The sequence below is a fragment of the Pleurodeles waltl genome, chromosome 11, assembly GCF_031143425.1.
Source record: "Pleurodeles waltl isolate 20211129_DDA chromosome 11, aPleWal1.hap1.20221129, whole genome shotgun sequence".
NCBI classification, from domain to species: Eukaryota; Metazoa; Chordata; class Amphibia; order Caudata; family Salamandridae; genus Pleurodeles; species Pleurodeles waltl.
In genome coordinates, this window is record NC_090450.1 from 264,793,923 (window position 1) to 264,817,099 (window position 23,177).

General features: G+C 41.6%; 1 protein-coding gene across 3 annotated transcripts in view; it reads right to left on the reverse strand.

Moving 5' to 3' along the window:
- The window catches only part of LOC138265631 (ephrin type-A receptor 3-like), a 451,343-nt gene that overhangs the window by 300,212 nt on the left and 127,954 nt on the right, over positions 1 to 23,177 (reverse strand). For all 3 annotated transcript variants that reach the window (XM_069213518.1, XM_069213517.1, XM_069213519.1), the window contains exon 3: positions 20,688 to 21,348. In XM_069213518.1, the coding sequence (XP_069069619.1) occupies positions 20,688 to 21,348 (661 nt within the window). The remainder of the gene's footprint in view (positions 1 to 20,687; positions 21,349 to 23,177) is intronic.

Sequence of the window (23,177 nt, forward strand, 5' to 3'; positions counted from 1 at the left end):
TTGAATAGGGTGAGGGCTTTATGGGTTTCAAGGTGCTGCAGAGTTTGCAAAAGCACCAGTGGGTGTAGAGAGGTGTTACGGAGGTGACAAGCAGAGCTCTTCTGTAACAGTGGTGGGCTACTCACGTATGTCTGAAGGAGGGTTGCAGAGATGGGCCTAACAGGCAACAACATCAGGAGCACTTATGTCAGGTGCCATGCGCTTTTCATAGAGGCAGTGTCATCTGACAGATTATTAGCCAGCCACTGAGTCTCCCAGTGTAGCTGTGAGGCAAGGTGGTAATACATACTCAAAGTTGGGAGCACCCAGTCTACCCTTCTCAGGAGGTCTCTAGAGCTTTGCTAACACTACCTGTTGCCAGCTTTTATTCCTAATTAGCTCACCAAGCACCGAATTTAGAAGGCGGAACAACTAGGCTGAAAGGTTAAGGGGAAGGTTAGTGAAACAATAAAGTATGTGTCTGAGCATAATAATTTTGGACAGAGCAATCCTACCCACTAGTGACAAGGGTAGAGTGCACCAAAAGGATATCCACCCACAGAGGGCTGTGTCTGCACGCATCAGGTTTCTGTCAAGTAAGTCCTGGTCAGAATGATTAATGTGATCCCATCAATTCCTTCATGCTCTCTCAAGGCCTCTCACACATTCAGCACTGGATGCAAAATAATTCCCTATGCCTCACTGGGACAAATTTTTAATCTTGCACTTTGGTTCAAACAGACACCCACACCTTTATGTACGGCTTGTGGAAATTGATTCACACTCACCTGTGTGAAGTAAGCACGCAACCTGGGTGTTATATTTGATACTGACCTTTCTTTTATCCCACAGATAAACTCTTCTCGTTGTTACACTGCACACAGGAAATTGTTTTGATCCTAGCCCTGATCATGTTCTGCTTGGACTACTGCAATGGCCTCTACAATGACCTTGCTACTACTGCTCTCAATATACTCCAAGTCCAAAACGTTGTGCCCCAACTGGTCTACAACCCCAAACGGTAAATCCATGTTACCCGTGCCCTCAAATCCCTCCATTGGCACCAAGTTCAGGAAAGACCAAGTTCACCTCTCTTTGTCTTGTCCACTAGGTCATAAATAAATGTCCACCAAATCACATCACCCGTTACTTTGTTCCCCATTCCAGTTTTTCAGATTTGGTGATAAAAGCCTCCTAACACTTCACCAATTCAGATATAAAAAGATAAGGCATTCGAATCCTCTTTCTCCAAGGTGCATAACTGTGGAATGTGCAACCCATTCACCTCAGAATTGGTACAGGATCGTTAGAAATTCAGGAGCTGCTTAAAGACTTTCCTCTTCACTCTGATATTCTGATAACACCACTGCCAGGAACATTTGCCTCAATGTTCTACTCCTACTGGTCGGACTTTTAAGACTTGTCCCCCACTTCTGGGGTTATTATGTACACTGAAGGCATTTACCATCTTTACATGTATTGCTCTGAGATCCCAGCAGGCGATGAGCAGAGCATTATAAATCCCCCAAACATAAACAAACTTAAACATGTACCGATGCAGGGCGAGCTACAACAGCATGACTCATTTCGAGCCAGGCCCGACCATTACTGAAAGACAGCAGGTACAAGCAGAAAAAAAGAAGATATTATTCTTGGATGCTCCAAAGTAGCATCAGTCAGCTGAATATTTGATTAATGGCAAAGCATGTGGTTTGTGTCTTTATTACAACATCCAGACTGTGTTTGTGGGTGGGAGTGGCAAGAAGAAAGCAGAGAAAATGAGAAAAGCAATTCAGATTTTATTGCTGCTGCATTAAAAGGAGCATAAAGCAGAATGCCATACAATGAGCGCAGCAGGCCGGTCGGCTGTCACACAGAGAGGATAAAATCCCTGCTTGCTTTGAGAAGGGGGAATAATGGCATTATCTAATGACACTGAGGCGGCTGGCAAAGAATTAGCCGACTGCCTCGCTGTGTAATTACCAAAGTGGAGAGAAACAGATAGTATTAAACCTGCTTCATTATATTGTCTGTCAAAGCAGTCCGCGATCATTGGCCGTTTCTCTTTAACAGCCTCTATAGGAAATTAAAGGATCCCATGCTAGGTACCCTGACATATAATAAAGTGTAGCTGAGTAATATGATCCGATATTGCTGCTGTGGGGTTCTGGTGACAAAAAGCAAAAACAGGAGACCACGTGCTTGTAAAAAATGGTAGATTTCCAGGGCCAGACTGACCGTTTCCCATGGAGGTTGGAGGGGTGGGGGCAGGTTTTGTTACTGGGGGCTGGAAATGGTGCTGCAATATCGCCCCACACCCCAGTAACAAAAGCAGCAATCCAGCATAATCCAGCATAATGGACCAGCTTTCGTTTCCAGCCTCAACGTGGGGGCTGGTGTGACAACATTGCCTGGGCTACTTTGGGTTTCCTGTCCGGGCCTGTAGATTTCAGGTCTCATGTTTGCTATGAAGTCTTTGCCTGATGAGAGTTTGTGTTTCAGTAGAGGCCCTATATGTGTGAGGCACGCATGAAAGGCAAACAGGGTTGATAAAAGGCTAACAAGGTGGTACTATCTAACGCAGCCTTTAGTTCTGTTGTACCTTGCGACTTACAAGGACCTAGAGACTCAGCATGACTGTCCATATTTTCCTACTCAACAAGCAGCTATAGAGTCTGAGGGAAGGCAAACCAAACAGGCGATAGAGAAAGCAAACCCCAATGTGATTGCTTGGTCATTGTCTCCTACCTGGTGATTCTTGGTAATCTATTGCACCCCATTGGGTGACTCAATGGACTAAAGTACCCATCACGACCTAATGGTCACATTTTTTATCCGGGTGGGTTTACTTAACCTTTCATTAGTCTGAGGTTCATAAATTATGTACTAGTGAGTTGTGTAACTGTGAGCCTCCATTATCTGTTAATCGTGCCAAGCAACATCCTTGGTGGTGAATATGCGGTTTACAAATATACCTGCCCATAGTCTGAGGATACCATCATACAAGTATGTTGAGATAGATGAGCTCAGTAGAGACGTTGCTTGTGATTTAAGCTTCACACCATTTGGACACTCTTTTTTGCACTTTATGAAACTAGTGCACAAGTGAAGGCTAAAGTAGTGGCAAAAGCATAGAACAACTGTAGACCTGCTAGCCTTGAAAAAATGTCTAGAGAGCGATGGTCCTTTTACTGTTTCTTGGAGGAGGGAATTGAAGCAGGCACAGTCAGCGGCACTAACCCATGAGAGGTAAAACACAAAACATGCACATGCTTATTCTGACAGGAGCCAGCGTGTTTATTAATTGCTCCTTGCCAATTAATTGTGCATTAAATAATAACAGCATTCTGGCCATTTAGGAGCTTTAAATACCTTAGTAGCTTAGCAGTGTTTAGTTTTCTGGTTAATACTGCTCAGGCAGATTAACTAACAGCCCTGTTCTTCCACCCTGCCACAAACTAGGCTTTCAGGTCTCCGCTGCTGTTTCCCTAAAATGGGAATGAGCAATATTAGATATCTGGAATGTATTTAGTTCCAGTAACCCATTGCCAGGTCTTTATTCATTTCGTTCATAAGACCTGTGTGTGTTGCAGGAAAAGTGATATTAACAGCAATCATTTTGAAATGACACAGAGTTTGCATGTCCAGATGCTGCTTTAAGGAATATTCCCTATTATAAGATAAGGTTGCTGACAGTGTTAGAAAGAGATTCTTTGTTGTAGTTTTCAGCTATATCATAAACCATCACTTTCAATGTAAACATATTTAACATACAAAATATTGGAGAGGGTTCCATTCTGCTTAAGGTAACACACCTATTAGTTTGGTGAGGGGACAAACGCATGTTTTGGAGGGTTAATAATTCTTGAGTGTAGGAATGTATATCTTTTAACAAGCGAACAATTAAAGTTCACAGAAGGGAATCTTGCAATGGTGCGTGTCACTTTGCAAACGTTTAAAGCAATTTGAATGGCTTTGTATTATTTGTGCCAGGTACAACAATACAATCCAAATAATACATTCAGCTCTATAAGAACCTATGTGAACACAAGTTCTCTTATAACCTCATCAGATATACTTTGATACTCTGAGAACTCATCAAAAAGCAACATGATCGACTTGTCTGAAAATTGTTTGGAAAATCTAAATACAAAGTCCTCAACATTTGACTAAATAGCTGTAACTTTTTGCATACTTATTACAGTGTCATTAATTGTGTTTTTTAATACACTGGCGGCTCTACCTAAAGCACTGTTGTGCTTCTGTGAACATTTGCTTATATTCTGCATCCTATATGACTCCATCATTCAGACATTGATTGAGAACTGTTTTAGTAGGAACCCCAAGGAAAACATCTTCTGTGGTTTGAAGATGTTTTCATCATTTGAATCAATGTCCCATAAAAAGATTGTCTTCAGAACCCCTGGCAGTATGATCGTCTGCACCAGCATCTTGCCAAGGCCTTTCTTGACTCACTTACTTTGCTGTTCTACTCTATTATCTATTTTGAATCCACCTAGTCCTAAACAGTGCACTTGAATTTATTTATACTGATTGTTTAGCTTATCTTCTTCAAAAGTGGAAACAGTTCAGATGAAACTCCCTCCATTCTTCCCATTTCATACCTGCCTCACCTCTACCAGGTATAAGGGATTGCAGAGCTTTGAAGTTCGGTAGGTTAACAACACGTATTAGTAAAGGAGGATGAGTGTTACCATGCCAGTGAAATGGCACCAAATACAAGAAAAAACAAATTTCTTGATGTTTTTTTTTTTAGATATTTGTATTGTCATGTCAACTGACAGCGCACAATAGAGATATGAAGCACCAAGTCAGCATCGATATTAGTGTGTGATGTTTTCAGTACCCACCACCCACTTGGCACTATGACCACCCCAACTGGAGACTACTGAATACTCCTATACTAGAAAATGAAGTGTGAATAAATAACAGCATAACCAATACATGTACATTATGAATCAGTATTTGTAACCAGACTTGCCTTCCCCCCACAAGCTTCCAATGCCATCTGAGGTTCTGAAATCAATACACCATTAATTGTTTAAGGTGAAACATGGCTACGTCTGTATCACATAGTGTTGCCTATATGGCTGCAATCCCTTCCATGCACATGTAGGGTGTGGGAAATGAGTAAGTCCCCTCAACCTATGGAGTTTTTGGCCATAGTGATGGAGATTCCTCCTACACTGTCCCCAGGGTCTGTATCATCGGTCCCCACGCCAGTAGGTCAACTGGTAGTCCATCATCCTGCCTAGTCTGCCTCATGTGTGCTTCTTCTGCAGCCACCTATTCTACAAGGTCATCCCTCTACCCTAATATCGTCCATGGCTTAGGACTTAGCCAGTGTAGCGCTAAGCGCTTTTTGGCAGCCATCATCCCTAATATTGTGTATTTTCTGCTCAATTTCCCTTTAGGGTTTGCTGGAAGGAGGCTCAGTATGCACAGTTTAATCTGCAGTGGTACTACCCATCCCGTCACTGTTGCAATGTGGGCAACGACCCTCTCCAAGAAACTTCCAAAAAAAGGGCACTCCCACACTATTTGTAAAAAGTCTGCCTGTGCAGTACCACAGCATGTGCAGTGCAAGGCCATGTGGGGGTATATAAGTAGTCTTTTGGGAGGAAGGCATACCACATGGCTAAAATTATTCCTTGATGTTAGTTGAGTAATGTGATGTGGCTGAGTACAAATGATGATATTTTAATACTGAGGAGACAGTTTGTAGTGCAGCTGATGCACACTGTGAAAAACCTAAAAAAATAAACTAAAAGTTATGTCTCTGTGAAAAATAAAAACTTCCAGAGCTCATCACAGACAAATGTCTTAGCCTTCGCTGTGCACGCTTACCTCAAAGGTGCAGAATGAGGTAATGCTGAGTGTACAGGAACCAGTAAAGGCCGCACAAACAAGTGGTTTATTCAGGTTGAAGTTTGTTCGTCACCAAATTCTTGTGTTGACACATGTCACAACAAGGCGACAAGTGACAGCAGGAACCAGTTCATTTGACTTACAGTTTAGTAGACTCAATCCCAGTAGTGGAATTGGAACAAGAGCTTCCGTGCCCTCCTTCCCTTCCAGCCTTCACTTCTCTGACCTCAAATACGTTCTACTTTCTAAAAGTAATATAGTCTGAGATAAATGTTAGGAAGCATGGACAGACCATTACCAACACAACAGGAAACTGTGGCTCAAAATGGCGGCATTGTGATAACTGAGCTGAGCGAGAAACAACTGTAATGCGTATGCTTGGGAGAGAAAGAGCCAATGCACTGCATTTTTTTCGTTTTTTTCAGATTCTCCAATTAGTGGTTTGGCCTTTGAAGCCGGAGGTCACCCAGGGATTTTCCGTACGGTCATCTGCCTAGGCAGAGGTACTCCACAGGTGCGAACCAGTTTATTAATTGTGTATAAAATGCTTACACTCCACTTGGACTGCTTAAATTATGCATTTTACCCGTAACATGAGTTGGTCTCTCGTGGTCCTCGGATTCATTCTCATCTCGTAGCCACTGCAGAGCTCAGCGGAGCTGACAGTCAGATAGGTCTCGCCTGGAAGATCAGAGTTAATAATGTACCCGGCAGGCCGAAAGGGATCTGGCAAAGCTATGTGAGGACCTTAGCAAGGAATGGAACAAAACAAAGGATGCTGCAGGACTTTAAACGTTTTTTTTCAGGACTGTATAAGGAGAGTAACAAAGATTTCATTTGAACAACATACCGTAATTCTCTCAGTGTTCTCTATGATTACTGCTCATAGCTCGCAGAGTTTTCTGCATGTGGAATTTCACATTAGAAATTGAAATCTTGTGCCCAATCATAATATGTGATTTTTTCCCCCTGAAATATCCCACATTTTTGCGACCGTATTTAAAATTACGCAAGTTGCGTTAAACGATTTTGCCCACTATCTCGTGTGACTTTTTAGATGAGAGCACTCCTGCCTGGAAGAGGTCCTAGTGACAGTGCAGGTAATTGATACCAGAAAAAATGATCTCTCAGTGGGACATTTTTGCTGGAATCAGATTCAGGTGAGCCAAATCATAAGAAATCGGATGTAGTAGTAAATTGTGAAAATTTTGCTTATCCCATGTAACACTAAATTTGGGAATCATGCAGGTTTGCACACTCATAATGAAAAATGCACACAAGGCTAGTTTTAGGTTGATTTGAGGAAAAGAGAAAAAAAGTTTTAAAGTTAAATTGTAACAAAACGGCACAGCTGCTTTTAGTACAAACTAACGCTTGCCAAGAAATATTGGTAATCACGTGGAAATGTTGTCAGTTTGCATAGAAATACAATGCAAGTACAGAGACTTAGATAGTGGTAGGCACATTTTTGTGATCCACACAAGACAGTGGCCCTACTAGTGGTGCTCTAGGTTAGGGCTAAGATGTGTTTCATTTAGCTATGTAAAAGTACAGGGCTGCTGGGGTGCTGGATTGTAATAAACATTTGTGCAGCGGACTGCACGGATTATCATAGCTGAACACTTGGACGGGTGTGTGACTAATTACTTCTAGGCTTCTTATTCATTAGGTTCAGTGTCAGACAGCGGAGTTATCTATTATTTTATAGTGACTGGCATAATGGCATTCTCTACTTTGTCCTCGTGCGTAAACTACCATTCAATTTCGGTATCCAAATGGCCTTCACTATGGAAACCACCATTGTATGTGAGCATCTGTATAGCGCCATTATGTAATGTATCATTTCAGCGGTCACATCGCTCACAGTATATAAAGTACAGTTGCCATTCTAGTATTAATGTGGTCCTCTATTAGGCAGAGCACTGTTCTCATTCCGGTATTCATGGTGCCTTCAATATGGCAGACCACCTCTAATCGAGTATACCAAAGGGCCTCTATTACATAAGGCCAATTACTGTTCCATTATTTATGCAGCCCCAGTATGCAAAGTACAATTGCTATTCTATTTATCCTGATTATTTTTAAAATGTAAACCACCATTGCCTTTCCAAGCTGTATATTTTAGTGAGAATATGAATAACCATTGGCTAGCTAGTAATCTTGATCATCTGACCACCTTTTCAACTATCATTGCCTTCTATTGTCTAATTCCTCCCAGAACCTAGAGCACCATCACCATACACTTACTCAAATGGCCTCAGTGTCTAATGCCTTTCTTCCATTTTAGTATCCACATTACCCCAGTATGTAATGCACTTCTGTCATGCTAGTGCACCCCCCGTAAAAAAGCGCCATTGCCAGTTAACAGTAGTCTGCCAAAATGTGTTGGGCCTTCTTCCTGGTCTATTGGGACAACTAAGTTAAGACTTGGTCCAGGGGCTTGCAAGGTTTGGGCAACAGTCTGCGGAATCTGAGGCTGAGATGAGCTGGGGTTGTACTCATTTGATTCAGCTGTGTTAGGTGTAGCTGCTTCCAACAAGAAACAAGAGACACGTGCCTCATTCAGTGCTGGTTGAAACTTGCAGTCAGCCCTCTGTAATTAGCTACTTTGCATCACTCGTAGATAGAGGTATATGAGCGGTAAAGGAAAAAGCGTTGTTTCACAGGTCACTTGTCATTATGAGATGACACCTCTACCAGACTGCTGACTCAGTGGCACAATGTAGCCTGTATCATTCCCCAGGAGCTGTGAAAGGGAACAAAGCTTGCACGCACAGCCCATCCCTTCATTCTTCTGCAGGGGTCCTCAGTCTGCAGTTGGCAAGCATAGGGATGGTAGTAACTTGCCCTCAAGGCTGTTTTCAGGGCTGAATGCCCCATTGATCCTTGAGCGCAGTCACTGCCTATACAGGTGTCCCCTTTGTCCCTTCTGCTCAGTCGAACATATTGTCTATACTAGATTAAAAGGCATTCTCTTCATACTAAGATATATAAGCAGATGTGTGTAGTCTTTACATTCCTGTACTAGAGAATTAGAATACAGAAATCATTCAAGCCTATGTCAAGTTCAATCAAGAAAGATGTGCAGCATCCATGCATTGTACCACAGTTGTTATGGTCTCCACCACTGAAAAAGCAGAGAGCACTGCAGGGCATGACTGAAGTGCTTTGGTACACGTGATAAACAAAACTCCTCCAAAAGAAGGGGGATTTGCGTCTGTCAGGAACAGCTCGTAGGATGGAAAAGGGGCGGCGCAGCGTGGTGCGGGCATGGGGGGGTGGGGGAGGTCGCAACAAACAAAAATTAAATAATGTAATTACAAAAAAGTACCTTTTTCGCTGTGCCTCGATGCTCCCGTCCGCTCCTCAACTGGACTGCAGGCACAGGATCCGAGCCTGCTCTGCATCCAATCCTAATGCTGCTTTCATGCTGCTGGCCAGTCAGGGTGCTCCATGGCAGTCTGAAAGTCTCTGCCTGCTGTCTCCAACCTAGCAATGCAGGCACTGGAGAGAGCCTAGTGTGTATGTGTGTTTGGCCGGCCCGAGAAAGCCAGCCAAACATACATGCGTACTGAGGAGGAGTGCTGTGCACTCCCCCTCATCCCTGTCACAGCCCCAAGGCCTGACCCTTTTACTATAGAACAATAATAAACATATTATCGTTTTATAGTAAAAGTTGTGCAGCTGTTGCTGCTGGCAGGGTTGGGTGACGCTCATCTGCCCTAATGGAGGAGCCACCCCTGCCGCCCGCTCCTGAGTTTACCCCATATAACTGCTGTGAATCACCTGGTATGAGGATCGCAGGAGCATTTGAATTACAATATTTTGAGATCCATATTAATGAACTTTCAGCAACCTGTTTAAGCATGATGAAGATTCTCTGGAAAATGAATCCTTTTGTGCGAGTTCATCTACGAAAACTCTAGTTCAGGCACTGATTATAAACAGACTTGATTACTGCAGCACACTGTTCATTGGTCTTCCTTCTTATTATGTATACTGGCTCCAACTGATTCAAATGCGTGAGCAGGACTCATCCAGAGTCTTAGTTGATTTTCAGTATTTCTTGTCATTTGATTAACTTACAGGAGCTCCCATTGGGTAAGCGCTACATTTTCAAAACTCTTTGCTACTCTGCTACTATCATAAAGCACTGCAGGGGGTGGGTCTTTCCAACTATAGAACTGATTTGTTCCCTCTTTATAACCCCACTAGACAACTGCGTTCTGGTTCTGCTTTTCTTGTTTCAGACCCAGGTTTCATAAAATGTGTTCGGAGGATGGTGCTTTTTCTGTCATCACAGCACAGACCTGGAACTGACCTCCATTTTGCTGTACATCCAAAGCTCAGCCACATGCCGTTTCATAAAGGTCTGAAAATACATCTTTTACAACTATAGGTTGTTTTGTTTACCTCGGCCTCTGATTAGCACCGAGTCACCCTTGGGAATTTGCATCTTCTACCAACTTCAAATTCAAACTCTGTCTACCACGGGCAGCTTCTGACAACCAAAGAAATCTGCGCTGACAGGCAGTGTTTCTTGTCTTTATTAATTAGCAAGTTGAGAGCCATTCATTATGCTACCCCCCCAACAATTCTTTTAGATTAACGAGCATAGTGAGTCTGTGATAACATCTGTAAGTGGACCCATCTGACCTGTTGCTTTCTAAAGGGCCATTATTAATCAAATAGTCCATTTGCAGGAGTGTCAATGAAAGATATGGAAATTGATGTATAGGACTGTTTCGGACCAGCTCTGCTATGGTTTACATGGGAGATGGAAAGATGGTCTGCTCGTGGACACTTGTGAAGACCACTTACAGATATCTTCAGTCTTAGATCTTGAATCGAGCCATTAGAAACTACATGTCTAGAACTAGATAAATCCTATGAGATTCAAATCAATGAAGAATTAGAGTGCATGAACAATGTGGGGACTGTCATGTCAGGAAGAGTGGATGTGGAAGTGTAGACATTTGACCACGGAATTCCCATGAGAATCTGTGGAAGAGAGCTTCAGGACTGAAGGGGCTAATGTTGGGAAGCAGATCTTCATGGCATTGTTTCTCGTCAGACACACTTACGTGCAAGACAAAGTAGTTTTACAGAAAGACTACAGGTTTTTGAGCTGGAAGCAGTCCTTGTCAGAAAAGCAGTCCCAGGGAGTCCTTTGGGCAGTCAGGCAGTTCCTCTTGGCAGGTCTGGTTCAGGGATTCTTCACCAGCAGGTTTCTTGTCCAGAAGCGTCTGTGAGGTAGAGTGTCTACCATAAGAAGTGTCTAATGTCTGTGGTTTTGGGTCCTCTTCTAATACCCATTTTGCCTTTGAAGTAAGCTTACTTCACAGGAAAGTCTCACTTGATTGTGAAATCCTGCCTTGCCCAGGCAAGGCCTCAAACACACACCAGGAGGTTGGAGTTTGCATTGTGTGACGGCAGGCACAGCCCTTTCAGGTGCGAGGGACCGCTTCTCCCCTCCCTCCTAGCACAGATGTCTCATCAGAATATGCAGGCTACACTCCAGCCCCCTTTGTGTCACTGTCTGGAGAGAGGTGTCAACAGCCCAACTGTCAAACTAGCCCAGACAGGGAATCCACAAAAAGGCAGAGTCACAAAAAATGGTTCAAGCAAGAAAATGCCCACTTTCTAAAAGTGGCATTTTCAAACACACAATCTTAAAATCAACTTTACTAAAAGATGTATTTTTAAATTGTGAGTTCAGAGACCCCAAACTCCACATGTCTATCTGCTCCCAAGGGGAATCTACGCTTTAATCATGTTTAAAGGCAGTACCCAGGTTAACCTATGAGAGAGATAGCCTTGCAACAGTGAAAACCGAATTTGGCAGTATTTCACTGTCAGGACATATAAAACACAATAGTATATGTTCTACCTTAACCATACACTGCATCCTGCCCATGGGGCTACCTAGGGCCTACCTTAGGGGAGTCTTACATGTAGGAAAAGGGAAGGGTTAGGCTGGCAAGTAAGTACACTTGCCAAGCTGAATTTACAGTTTAAAACTGCACACACAGACACTGCAGTGGCAGGTCTGAGACATGATTACAGTGCTACTTATGTAGGTGGAACAATCAGTGCTGCAGGCCCACTAGTAGCATTTTATTTATAGGCTCTGAGCACCTTTATTGCACTTTATTAGGGACTTACTAGTAAATCTAATATGCCAAACAAGGATAAACCAATTAACAATACAATTTACACAGAGAGCATATGCACTTTAGCACTGGTTAGCAGTGGTAAAGTGCTCAGAGTTCAAAAGCCAACAAAAACAGGTCAGGAAAAATAGGAGGAAGGAGGCAAAAAAGTTTGAGGATGACCCTGCAAAAAGGGCCAGGTCCAACAGCTGCCTTATTTCTCAAAGCCGGTAAAGTGTGCCAATGGCACTCCCTAGATTCTCAAGAGCTGTAGAGTGCTAAAGTGTTCCTCTCCTGCATCTCAAAGACTGTAAAGTGGTCCAGTGGCCTTTCCTAACTTCTCAAGGGGTGCAGAAGGGTTAATTGACCCTTTCTTATTTCTCAAGGCCTGTAAGGTGCTCCAATGATACTGTCCAGTTTCTCAAGGGCCATAAAGTACTTTAGTGACCCTCCCTTATTTGGTGTGGGCAGTTAAAGTGCTCTCGGACCCTCGTTAATTTTCCAAGGTCCATTGAGTTCAATGATCCTCCCTTGCTTCTTGAGGATTGTGAAGTACTTCAATGATTGTCCCATCTTTCCGAAGCACTGTAGTGTTAGAATGCTAATGTCCTTTTATTTCTTCTTCGGTGTTCCTGTCAATTCTGTTTTCATATGTGGAGCATTTGGAAGTTCATGGAATATGTATGTGTTTTTAGGGTTTTCTTAAAACGTCACATGCCTCCATGACAAGAGCTCAGGACCATGTACCACATACAACCTCCTACGATCCTGCAAAGGGTTTCAAGAGGAAGCAGTTCCTTCTGCAAGGTTCCTGGGGAAGCGCCAAAGAGCCCACAAGCCCATCAATTAGGAAGCTTTTGTGTGCTTATTTCCTGACAGTTGACACAGGCTGCAGGTATTGACTAGGTGGTGAGGAAGAGCTTTATAAGCAATTAAACCTTTTTATGTCTTCACCAATAGGCACCATAATGTCCTTCACACTGACATTACAAGTAATAGTACAGGGCTTGATGGACTCCGGGTCCATTTATTTCCTGTTTTTATGTGTTGCACGATCCATGGGAATATGCAGTGGTTATATTCAGGTACAACGTTTCCAGTGTCTTCTAAAATAATCTGTTTCTTTGTAGACAAACCCTGTTCTGCTGCAGTAGCACTTGCAGAGTTGAGTGTCACTGTGCTGGCCTCAGGGTGGCAGAGAGTGCAGCCTTTTAGTTTTTTTAACCAATATGCACATTTCTGCTCTTCATTTATTACTCTTAGGGAGTCCGATCCTGCTTCAATAAGTGTTGTCCATTATTTTCCTTTTAATAAACACGTCATAAAACGTTTTGATAAGTGAAGTTAATCAATAGATCTGTGGCAGAAAATAAACACTGCTCAAAAGCAAGAGATATTTCTAAGTAAGTGCAAAAAGAAAGGAAACGCAATCTAGTCTTTGTATGCCGAATAGCATTCATTCAAACAATGGTCTGTTAAGAAAAGTGGTGTAAAAGGCATCAGTCAAAAAAATCTTAGATACAGGAATATTGCCTGCCTGAATACCAATTATTTAAAAGAATAACTGCGTGACCACGTCAAGGTCATCGACTCTGCTGACCCTTTAATACTTCACCAACCTCACTCGACCCCCACCTAGAGGCACTAACGCGCAAAAGACTGTGTCTAGGGGTCCAGATACACAGAGCATATAGGTCTGACAAGTGACTACGCCTCGGAGTAAAGACAGTGATGACTCCATCAGCCATTGACAGGCGAATAAAAGACCTTCACCTGTGGATCAAAGGGTAAGAAGCGGACAGCGCCCTGAATGGTGAAAAAGGGAAACTGAATAAAGACCAGAGACTGTTGGTGCTGCGTCCTCTTCAGTGTAGCACACGTCTTTGCCACAATAGTATTAAGAGCGAGTCCTGTCTCAAAGTATCCTTGTCTTATGTACTGAGGCTTGTGACCTTCTGAGGGCGGAGGAGCAGAACTCCATCCATCTTCACCACGGGAGTGTATTCAGTTGCATCAGACATACCACTATGCTATGCTTTCACCACTATGCACTAAGAAGAGATGCAATGAGATAAATTGCTAAACCCACTCCCTTTACATTGGCAAAGGCAAAAGCGAATACTTGGGTCAGTCACTCCTCTTGCGCTGCTAAAATACCTTCCAATCTTATGCCTCTTGAGCAGCAGTGCACCAAAATGTAAAAAAACAACACTTTACGAGTCTGAAGGTTGTTAGAATAATTATGCGATTGGAGATTCCCTAATTTGGGAAAAAACAAGTCAAATAACTTCGTCTGTTCTCTCTTGTTTTCACTTTCTGTTGCAATCTGACAAATATATTTTTCTGCATTTCGATACAAGTGGTGTATGTAAAACATCATTGTTTGACATTATTACGGAAGTCGTTCCACACCACACTCCTACTGTGCACAACACTTCACGTAGCTTCGTATGACAAGTATGATTCCTTATCTAACCTATAAAAAAGTAGCCCATCACATCCTTCTAACCGGACAACTATAGTCGATGTCATGCAGTCCCTAGTGCCAGCCACTTCTCTTTTAATAGGTCCATGTCTGCCTTATAATACCAGATATTGGTGCCAAAAGCCTCTGGGGTGGATGAAAACACATTATTGACTGATGGTCCTAAGGTAGTGTTTGCTCTAAACTTCTTTTGACAAGTATCTTGTGCCTTTGCTGTGTGGCATTGGTTGTGATGTGTTCTGTTGTTTTGTGCTATTTTCGTTTTGTGGTGCCTCAACAAAATGTGGTGTTCTTCTGTTGTACGGTTGTGCTTGTCTTTGACTGTTTTGTTGAGACGTGCCAAGTTTTGTTATAATTGTGGTGTTATGTTGCTTTTTGTATGTCACTGTGTTATGATTATTTTTTGATTCAGATATGTCAACAAACGTTGCAACATTTCTAACCAAAAGCAACACCTGACTTGAAAGTTCATGTGATAAAAAAACAATTTAGCACTTTGTAAGGTGGTCAACTAGCACTGCTCCAGCTCTTCAAACACTTAAATCACCAGCCAGCCCAAAACTGTGGCCGAGTCCAGTGTTAACTGTAGGCGATGCGACTTCCTGATTTAACCATTATTCCATAACAAATCTCTTTGGTCTTGCTAATCAAAAGCACTATAGAATACAGCAAGTCTGAATGATTTTTCATTTATAATCGTAATTGTGCACATATTTTAGTTTTGCAACTTCAACAAATATGATACAAATATTTCACAAATACATAAAGTAAAAAAAGAAGGAAATATTGTTCAAAAATTGCATCCTTTAAAAAATCTTTATAGAGATGTACCACATTAAAAATATTTTTTTAATAATGAGAGCTAACTAAAGTTCAACAAAAAACATTACTAATATTTCTTCCTCACAAAATAAAATGATGGACAGAGTGTTGAAACTTTTCAAACACTCACCTCCAGTCATAGATCTGGGTTTAATCCAACCTTATTTTGCTTGCCCCGTCACTCCAGTTAAGCCCCAGCCATTTACAAATCAGTATTGACCTTGCTCCGCATGTGAACAGTCCAGCCCGAACTGCTAAGCGAGGTCCTCCCTGGAATGGAAACAAACATCCTGGGACTGGTTTCAGGGTATCACCCCTCATCAGCCAGGCTAGCATGGATCTAGTGGCACAGCAAGCAAGAACCCACGTCTGGGCATACCCTAGCATTTAGGGCGCACATAGCAACATCACAAAATAAAATGATGGATGGAGCATTGAAACTTTTTAAACACTCACCCCCAGTCACAGATCTGGGTTTAATCCATTGCTATTTTACTCACATGTCACCCCAGTTTGGACCCAGCCATATGCAAATCAGTATTGACCCTGCACCCCACGGGAACAGTCCAGCCCGAACTGCCAAGCAAGGGCGTCCTTGGAACGCAAACAAGCATCCTGAGACCGGTTACAGGGTATAACCCCTCATCAGCCAGAATAGCTTGAATCCAGAAGCACAGCCAGCAAGGGACCCATGTCTAGTCATACCCTAGCCACTTATGGCACACATAGGAACATCACAAAAAAAAATGATGGATGAGGTGTTCAAACTTTTCAAACACTCATTCCCAGTCACAGATCTGAGTTTAATCCATGGCTATTTTGCACGTCACGTCACCCCAGTTTTCAAGCGTCACTAAAAAACAAACAATACAATGTTACATGCATCAATGTCACCAATTTATTACTACTACACAAGAACACCCTTCCAATATGGGGCAATTTTTAAAATAAATTAATCTACTGTGGCAAATGCCTTTGTTTTCAATACATTTTGCTGCATATTATGTCAGATAAATAGAGTAAATATGACTGAATCTCCCTATGAGTATCCTTAGTGCCTTATAGATTCTAGAAGTTCAAGATTTAAGTCATCAGTTTTATGCATGATTTTTAAAGGCAATACGGAAACATCCTCCCACTTGTATCCCAGAGAAACAAAAACTGCAACTGACTGATATAAACGTTTCTTCAAGTCAAAATAAACAGTATCCTCATCACCATCTGGCTGTTTCCCCAAAAAAGGTGGTCCCCCTAAACATCTGTTTGCTCTTCCTTCAAAGTGGGCTACCAAACGAAAGAAAGCTCTCAGTAGTTTAAGACGGAAGATGGAACAAGTGAAACTCCCTATTAATAGCCCTCATAAGAACATTCAATGATCTTACAAGGAGAATGACCACACAGTTAAGCTCTTAACACAATAACTTTGCCCAAGGAAGCTTTCAAAATCCGATCCACCAAATGTTATCCATATTCAAAATCAACCATCCTAATGGCCTTTATAGTCATAACTGGCACTGCCTTACAAGGAACATTGCAACTTACGTATTCACAAAAGTGAAACAACTATAAGTTAAAGATGAGCACGCTAGCAATCAGTATACTCTTAATGAGACAATTTTTGAGTTAGCACAAAAACCATAATCATTGCTTTGTTCGAATTTACAATCAACTGTTTACCAACTGTATAGAGAAGAATTAGTTTGACCTATTCTTGAAATCCCTTGACGGCCTCAAATCAATCAAAGCTCCAACAACCAAATACATTTGTGGTCTAGTTGTTTACTTTTAGGATACTCACCTGAGGCTAATGTCTTAAAGGAATGTCACTCGTGAAAATACTAATCAAGACTGTTTTTCATATATAAACACCTTTCTACCTACTGGAAGGAGGTTCATTATCGCATTACTAATATTTTTGAGGTATCTTTCCCCTATCTATTCCTTTCATTATGTTGGGCCCAAACGTATTGAGTCGTTCTTTGAGGATATCGGATAACAATTTGGTTTTACTGGACCTTCAGCTGACAGCGGCAGTTAAAATCATCTTGACAGAATGGAAAGCTCTGATTAACGTCTCTTCCCACATGTGATGGGCATAGGTCATGTGCCTTATAAATACACGTAAAAGCTTATCATTCTTTCCACGGACACCTGTCCCATCACAATCGCCCTGGCATACACTTGAGACCTTCATGGCCACTTTGGACTCCTTATTACTACTCCTTCTTTTTTCTCCCTACAGGTCATGTTTAGTTTTAAAAGTGCTCTACACCCCCATGGCGTTACCCCTTCTGCCCTCTACCCCTTCCGCTTTCACTATTATTCATCTTTTCTTTTCTTTCTTTCCTTCTCTCACTTATATATACTTACCTTGACTATATTGGGGAAGTTGATGTCTTGCAGCCTCTATTATTCAGGCCATATATTTTGTAGTCAGCATTTTGGTAGAAGATGTTAGTGTTTAACACGGGTTGGTTGGCGGTAAGGCCACTGATTGGTTTTGATGTAATACTTGGGACCTCAGTATTGTAAATAAAAGGTTTTTTTTTTTTTTAAATGGAGAAAGGGCACGGTCCTGACATAAACCATTCTCAATTATCATAGATGCTGAGGACGTGACACGATCCACTAATACAGTCAACCAGGTACTAGAGTCCAGCATTAGAAAAGCACTGAAAAGACCCTTAGAGTACTAATATTTGCCAGTTTTATTCTAAAGCAATGGCATGGGACTCAAATTAATGCTGCGCTAATAATATTTATCTATCAAATGTCCCAATACAAATGTATTATTATGAATAGGGTAGTAGTTTTCAAATCCTACTTGGACAGCCAATCATGAAGGTGACTCAAAATCAATCTAGTGAATTGCCTCCCAATTGCACTAATAGTTGGAATGAGGTGAAACGACTTTGAATCATTGAGGATCACCTTTTTTCAAAACCAAAGGGAGGCCCTAGCATTAATAGTTATTCAGTGCTGAGGTTACTGGACAAGGCTGTTTCAAAGAAGTTTAAAAGTAAAGCTAAAAGAGCTCTGAAAAGCGTAGCCCATAAGGCAACCACTTTTACATCATTGCAAAGAACAAATACTGTCCTTTCCTGGTGTTGTTAAAAAAACATAGATTTCAATGGCTTTGGATAGAGAGGAATCTCCCAGAAGTAATTGTTTTGCAAATTAAGACTGAAAAATCTGTAGCCCCCAATCACTTCAACATAGAGAAGCATTGGGCTTTTGTGCCACAGAGTCTCATTAACTGGATCACGTGTATTCACATGTCTCTCATCGACTGGAGCTTTTCTGTAGCTTGAAGAACAATAAGATGAAGACAAGAAGTCATAATCATTGGGAAGAGGAAATGCAAATGGGGTGATCAAAAATTGCTCATCTTACATTTTAAAGGACATTTCAGTGGTCATTCATAATTTCATCAAATCAGAAATCTAAATAAATTCTAAAATATATTATTTTCATATTTAATTTATTTAATCATTAAAGTGCAATTTTCCTGTTCAGGGTTAAAATAACCTCTGTTAAAGAGAAAGCTATTTAAGGGATATAAGCGAGTGAACTGCCCCATGTGGTTAACAAAATGCTGACAAAATTATAGTATGTAAATTCAAATCTCCATTCACCTTTTAGTGTTAAGTTCCCATATCCTTGGATGAGACAGAGGGCCTGATTTAGATCGGTGGAGGGGAATACTCCATCACAAATGTGACGGATATGCCATCTGCCGTAGTAAGATCCCATTATATCCTCTGGGGATTGAAAGACGCCGGACGGTATATTTATCACCTTTGTGCTGGAGTATTCCCTCTGCCGAGACCAAAATCAGGCCGTGAGTTTTAAGTCATCAGTGGACACGGTAATACATATTTAAAAGGACATGTGGGTGTAGGAAGTTAAAATTACCTATTGTTATGATACACGCATTTTGTAATTAGAACAGTTGTGTTGCTACATTTTCTTCAATCCTTTCATCACAGAAAAGTGCTGCCATATGTAGTAAATTGCCAAATAATGTATTGTTTGTGTAGCATGTTCAGATCCAAAGAAAATCAGAGCACCTTAGCTACACAACCAGGATTTCACAGGTCGAGTAATGTCATTGTAAGGATGCAAAAGATATATTTGAGTATAAAAACACAGATGTAGTATGAGAGGTACAAATTATATACAGCATTCAAAGGAATACAACACAGATACTGGTATGTACAAAGACATAGACAAATCAAATAAAGTTAATCATTTACACATGAGAGCCAATACAGAGGGTTATACAATTATCAAGCTTATCTAATACTAGTCTTGATCTCTGCCACTCCTGGCATAAAATTAATTGTACAAAATAATTGCTAGACTGCAAAATGGTTAATCCAGCTAAGTAGGTGTAAATACAGGGCTATGCTTGGAACCCATTGGAGTTCCAAATTATGGGTGAGCAGTCTCTGAACAACTGATCCAAAGTATCTTAAATAGGGGAAATCGGATTTTGGGAAGATCATTGAAAATCGAATTGCCGTAGTAGTATCTGGGGACAACCACTCATTGCAAATTTCCTAGAGGTGATATAAGGTAAAATAGATGTTTTTGTATAATGAGTGTCAGCAGATATGAGAAACTGTTTAGCTATGTATTGAGGAACTTACCATTTGTGGTGATTGAAATAGTAAAAGGACAGCCGCCCAAGAACAATATAACAGAAGATATTTGATCCGGGTAAGAACAGTTTCTATTATTTCTATCTCAGACAAAATGCTGGAAGAGGAGTTGGATGGTCAACTGTTTTGAAAAAAGCAGATAGATCTGTGAGTATCTACACTGATCTCAGAAGCCATCAAGAAGAAGATTCTTGGTACTGTTACAAGTACGGCAGCTGGATTTGGGTCCAAATACTCATTCTCCATTGTAAAGCATTGAGCAGTGCAATAACCATGTGCTCAGGTTTTTGATGAAGATGAAGAAGATGTTATTTGCCCTGTGATTGGTTTCATTTGTCAGATCCAGTGATATCTGCTTTAGGAGAGGCCTTACAACTGCTGCTTTCAAGGTAGCAGGGAGGTGTTACAAAAGATTAGTTTTTTAACTTGGAGTGTAATGTCAGATGACACTGTACTTAAAGTGGTGTGTCACCTTATACTCTTTGAGGTGTAAGAATCATGCCAAAATTATGTATTTTACTACCTAAACTTTGTAAAATGTGTCCTCTATACTTAAAAGTACACAATATAGACTATGATGCAAAGCAAAAATTTTACCTACTGGTAATTAAGGCTTGATTATATAAAACCGTTGTTACATATTTCCAAAACAGTGTTTGTCACTGAAACTTAATGATGTGTAATCATGCTACTCACGTTGGCAAACGTCCTTCTTCTCCTCATATCCGGGCCTACAGACACAGCGACCAATGGGCACTAGCCACCCTCCATCAGCACTGCAGTACATCTTGGGGGTGTCCACCTCCACTGAGTTGTTGACACATGTCCCTCGCACTTCCACCAGTGTTGAGTCACCACCGGTGACAGTATCAGCAAACTCAGCCAAATTGAGAATAGTGAGAGGACATCTCTTGTAGAATATCCGCACGGACACCAGGGCGATGCAAGCTCCCACATCCTGGAAGGCTAGATAGAAACCCTTCTTGTTCAGGTTACTGATGTCACGGACCTCCGTGTTTAGCTTCATCACCCGATCACCCACGTCAACCTGAGTGAAGCTTTCATCAGCGGCAATGGTGTCAATTTTGATGTACTGGCTCTCTTTTATGAACCAGAGGTTACTATTGCTGGATTCAAAGTAATACATGTTAAAGGTCTCCTTGCAGGTGCCCGGCACACCAGGCAGACTATTGCAATCCCGCAGGGTAAACTTGATTTCAATGTATACACGCTGAGCCCCCTCCCGGGGAATCCAGCTAGTCCGCAGCCAGTTGTTCTGGTTCGCTTCCATTACATTGCACACCTGGTAAGTTCGCATAGGAGTATTCCACTCATCCATAACGCTGATTTCTTCCCACTACACACCCGGACAGTGAGAAAAGAAGGATAGAAAAGAAGACATTGTAAGTTAATTACACTTTGAAAAACACTGACAAAACCCACTGACAGAATACAACTTGTTTAAAGATTCCCATACATGAATAGTGGTTAACATGCCCTATTACATCTAATTGTTCCTTAACAATATATGATTGTCTTGGTGTTAAAGGTTAGTCACTTATCGGTCTACATGTATCCCTAATTTCATTCATAAGCGAATAGTATATATATATATATATATATACATCTGTATGGGTGAAAGCTGAGTGACCCTGTGTTGTAATATTCATTAACATGATTGTAGAGTGCAGGATTTCTGCACTTGACTATCAAGATGGCAGGGCAAGAAGTTACAGGGAGGTAATGTGGGGAACAAGAGCTGATAACTCAACAGTCAAAAAGGTACAATAACATTGCTCAGCACATTGCTTATCTTCTAGTTAAATGTAATGACTTTAATCTCACAGCAAAATGAAATACTACACTGTTTAATAGGAAGTACAGTTACAGGGTTGTAAATCGATGTTATGGTGTTCACTAAACCACTGCATGTCCTTTGTGGTACTCTTTCCCTACTCTAAGTGACTAAAAATGTTTGTGGTCCACGGTATATTGTGGAATGGGAATTAAGAAGATTACTTCATATTACACTACTGATCACATTCATAACTCAGTTCAACATATTTCATCGCTCGTGTTCACTTGAGTGGGCAAAAAGCCTTAAGTGCAAGCAGCAGATTATTCTGTAAATTCTAGTCTTTCTTTCTGGTTGTGGGCTAATCCCTGTTTTTACCTGCTGTGTGTCATTACAGTTCTAGCTGTATGGAGGGTGAAGTTTGTGTGCCTACCACACAGTGGCGACTTCACTTCTGTTGGCACCCTAATGGCGACCTAGCATTTGAACAGAGACCACTGGACGGAAACAGAGCAGAAGGTCTGTGCAGCAGCACTTGTCTTCAGCAGCTGTGTCCTCTCTGACTGGGTGCAGACAGTTGTGGGGGTACAGAAGTTGAAGCGTCTGACATAAGTCATCCATGATGGTGTGTATTCAGCACTTGCAGCCTCCAGGATGATCAGGGCTTCTGCTTCGGTGGTGATGCAGATTTTTTTCCTTACGTGGGTCGTGGCAGCACTCATCTATCAGGCTCACAGTAGATTACTGAAGGACTACACAGTGATGCTTGTTCCCTCATGCTTTGGTGTATTTACAAGTGGGAACTGCGCGCTCAGACGGGAAACCGTCTCATAGCAAGGTCGCTCATGTCTTCACTCTCTGTTGTAACAAATTTCTTTGCTTGTCCTGCACACCTAGAACATGCAGGGCTTCTCCTACTGGGCGGTCTCTTCTCCTGAAGGTCCAGGCGCTCCTTTTCCCTATCTCAGCAGTCAGGCAGTGTTTTAGTTACCTAGCAAACACTCTGCTCCTCCAGCACAACATGCAGACTTCAGGTGATGTGCCATCATCTGTGGGAGAATGGGTTTTTGGCTGACATGAACCCTGGTTGCAAAGTAGGGTGTTAAGTATTCTGTGGAGCACTCCATTCCTTAAGCAAGAAGAATTTGGAGTTGGAACTAAAAAAGGTGGGTGCATTGGACTCCACTTTTATAGAAATTTTCCAGGCATGGGAAGTAGATTTACTGTCTCATCCTTCAGAACCGATTTGAGTTGGGTCCATTTCATATGTCATTAAAAAACTGCTCTCCAGACACATCCTTTGTGTAGGGTGATGGCTCTCTCAGACACTAGCAATGGGATTGGCTCAAAGAAGGATTATCCAAACAAGGACATAATGAAGTGTGAGATCT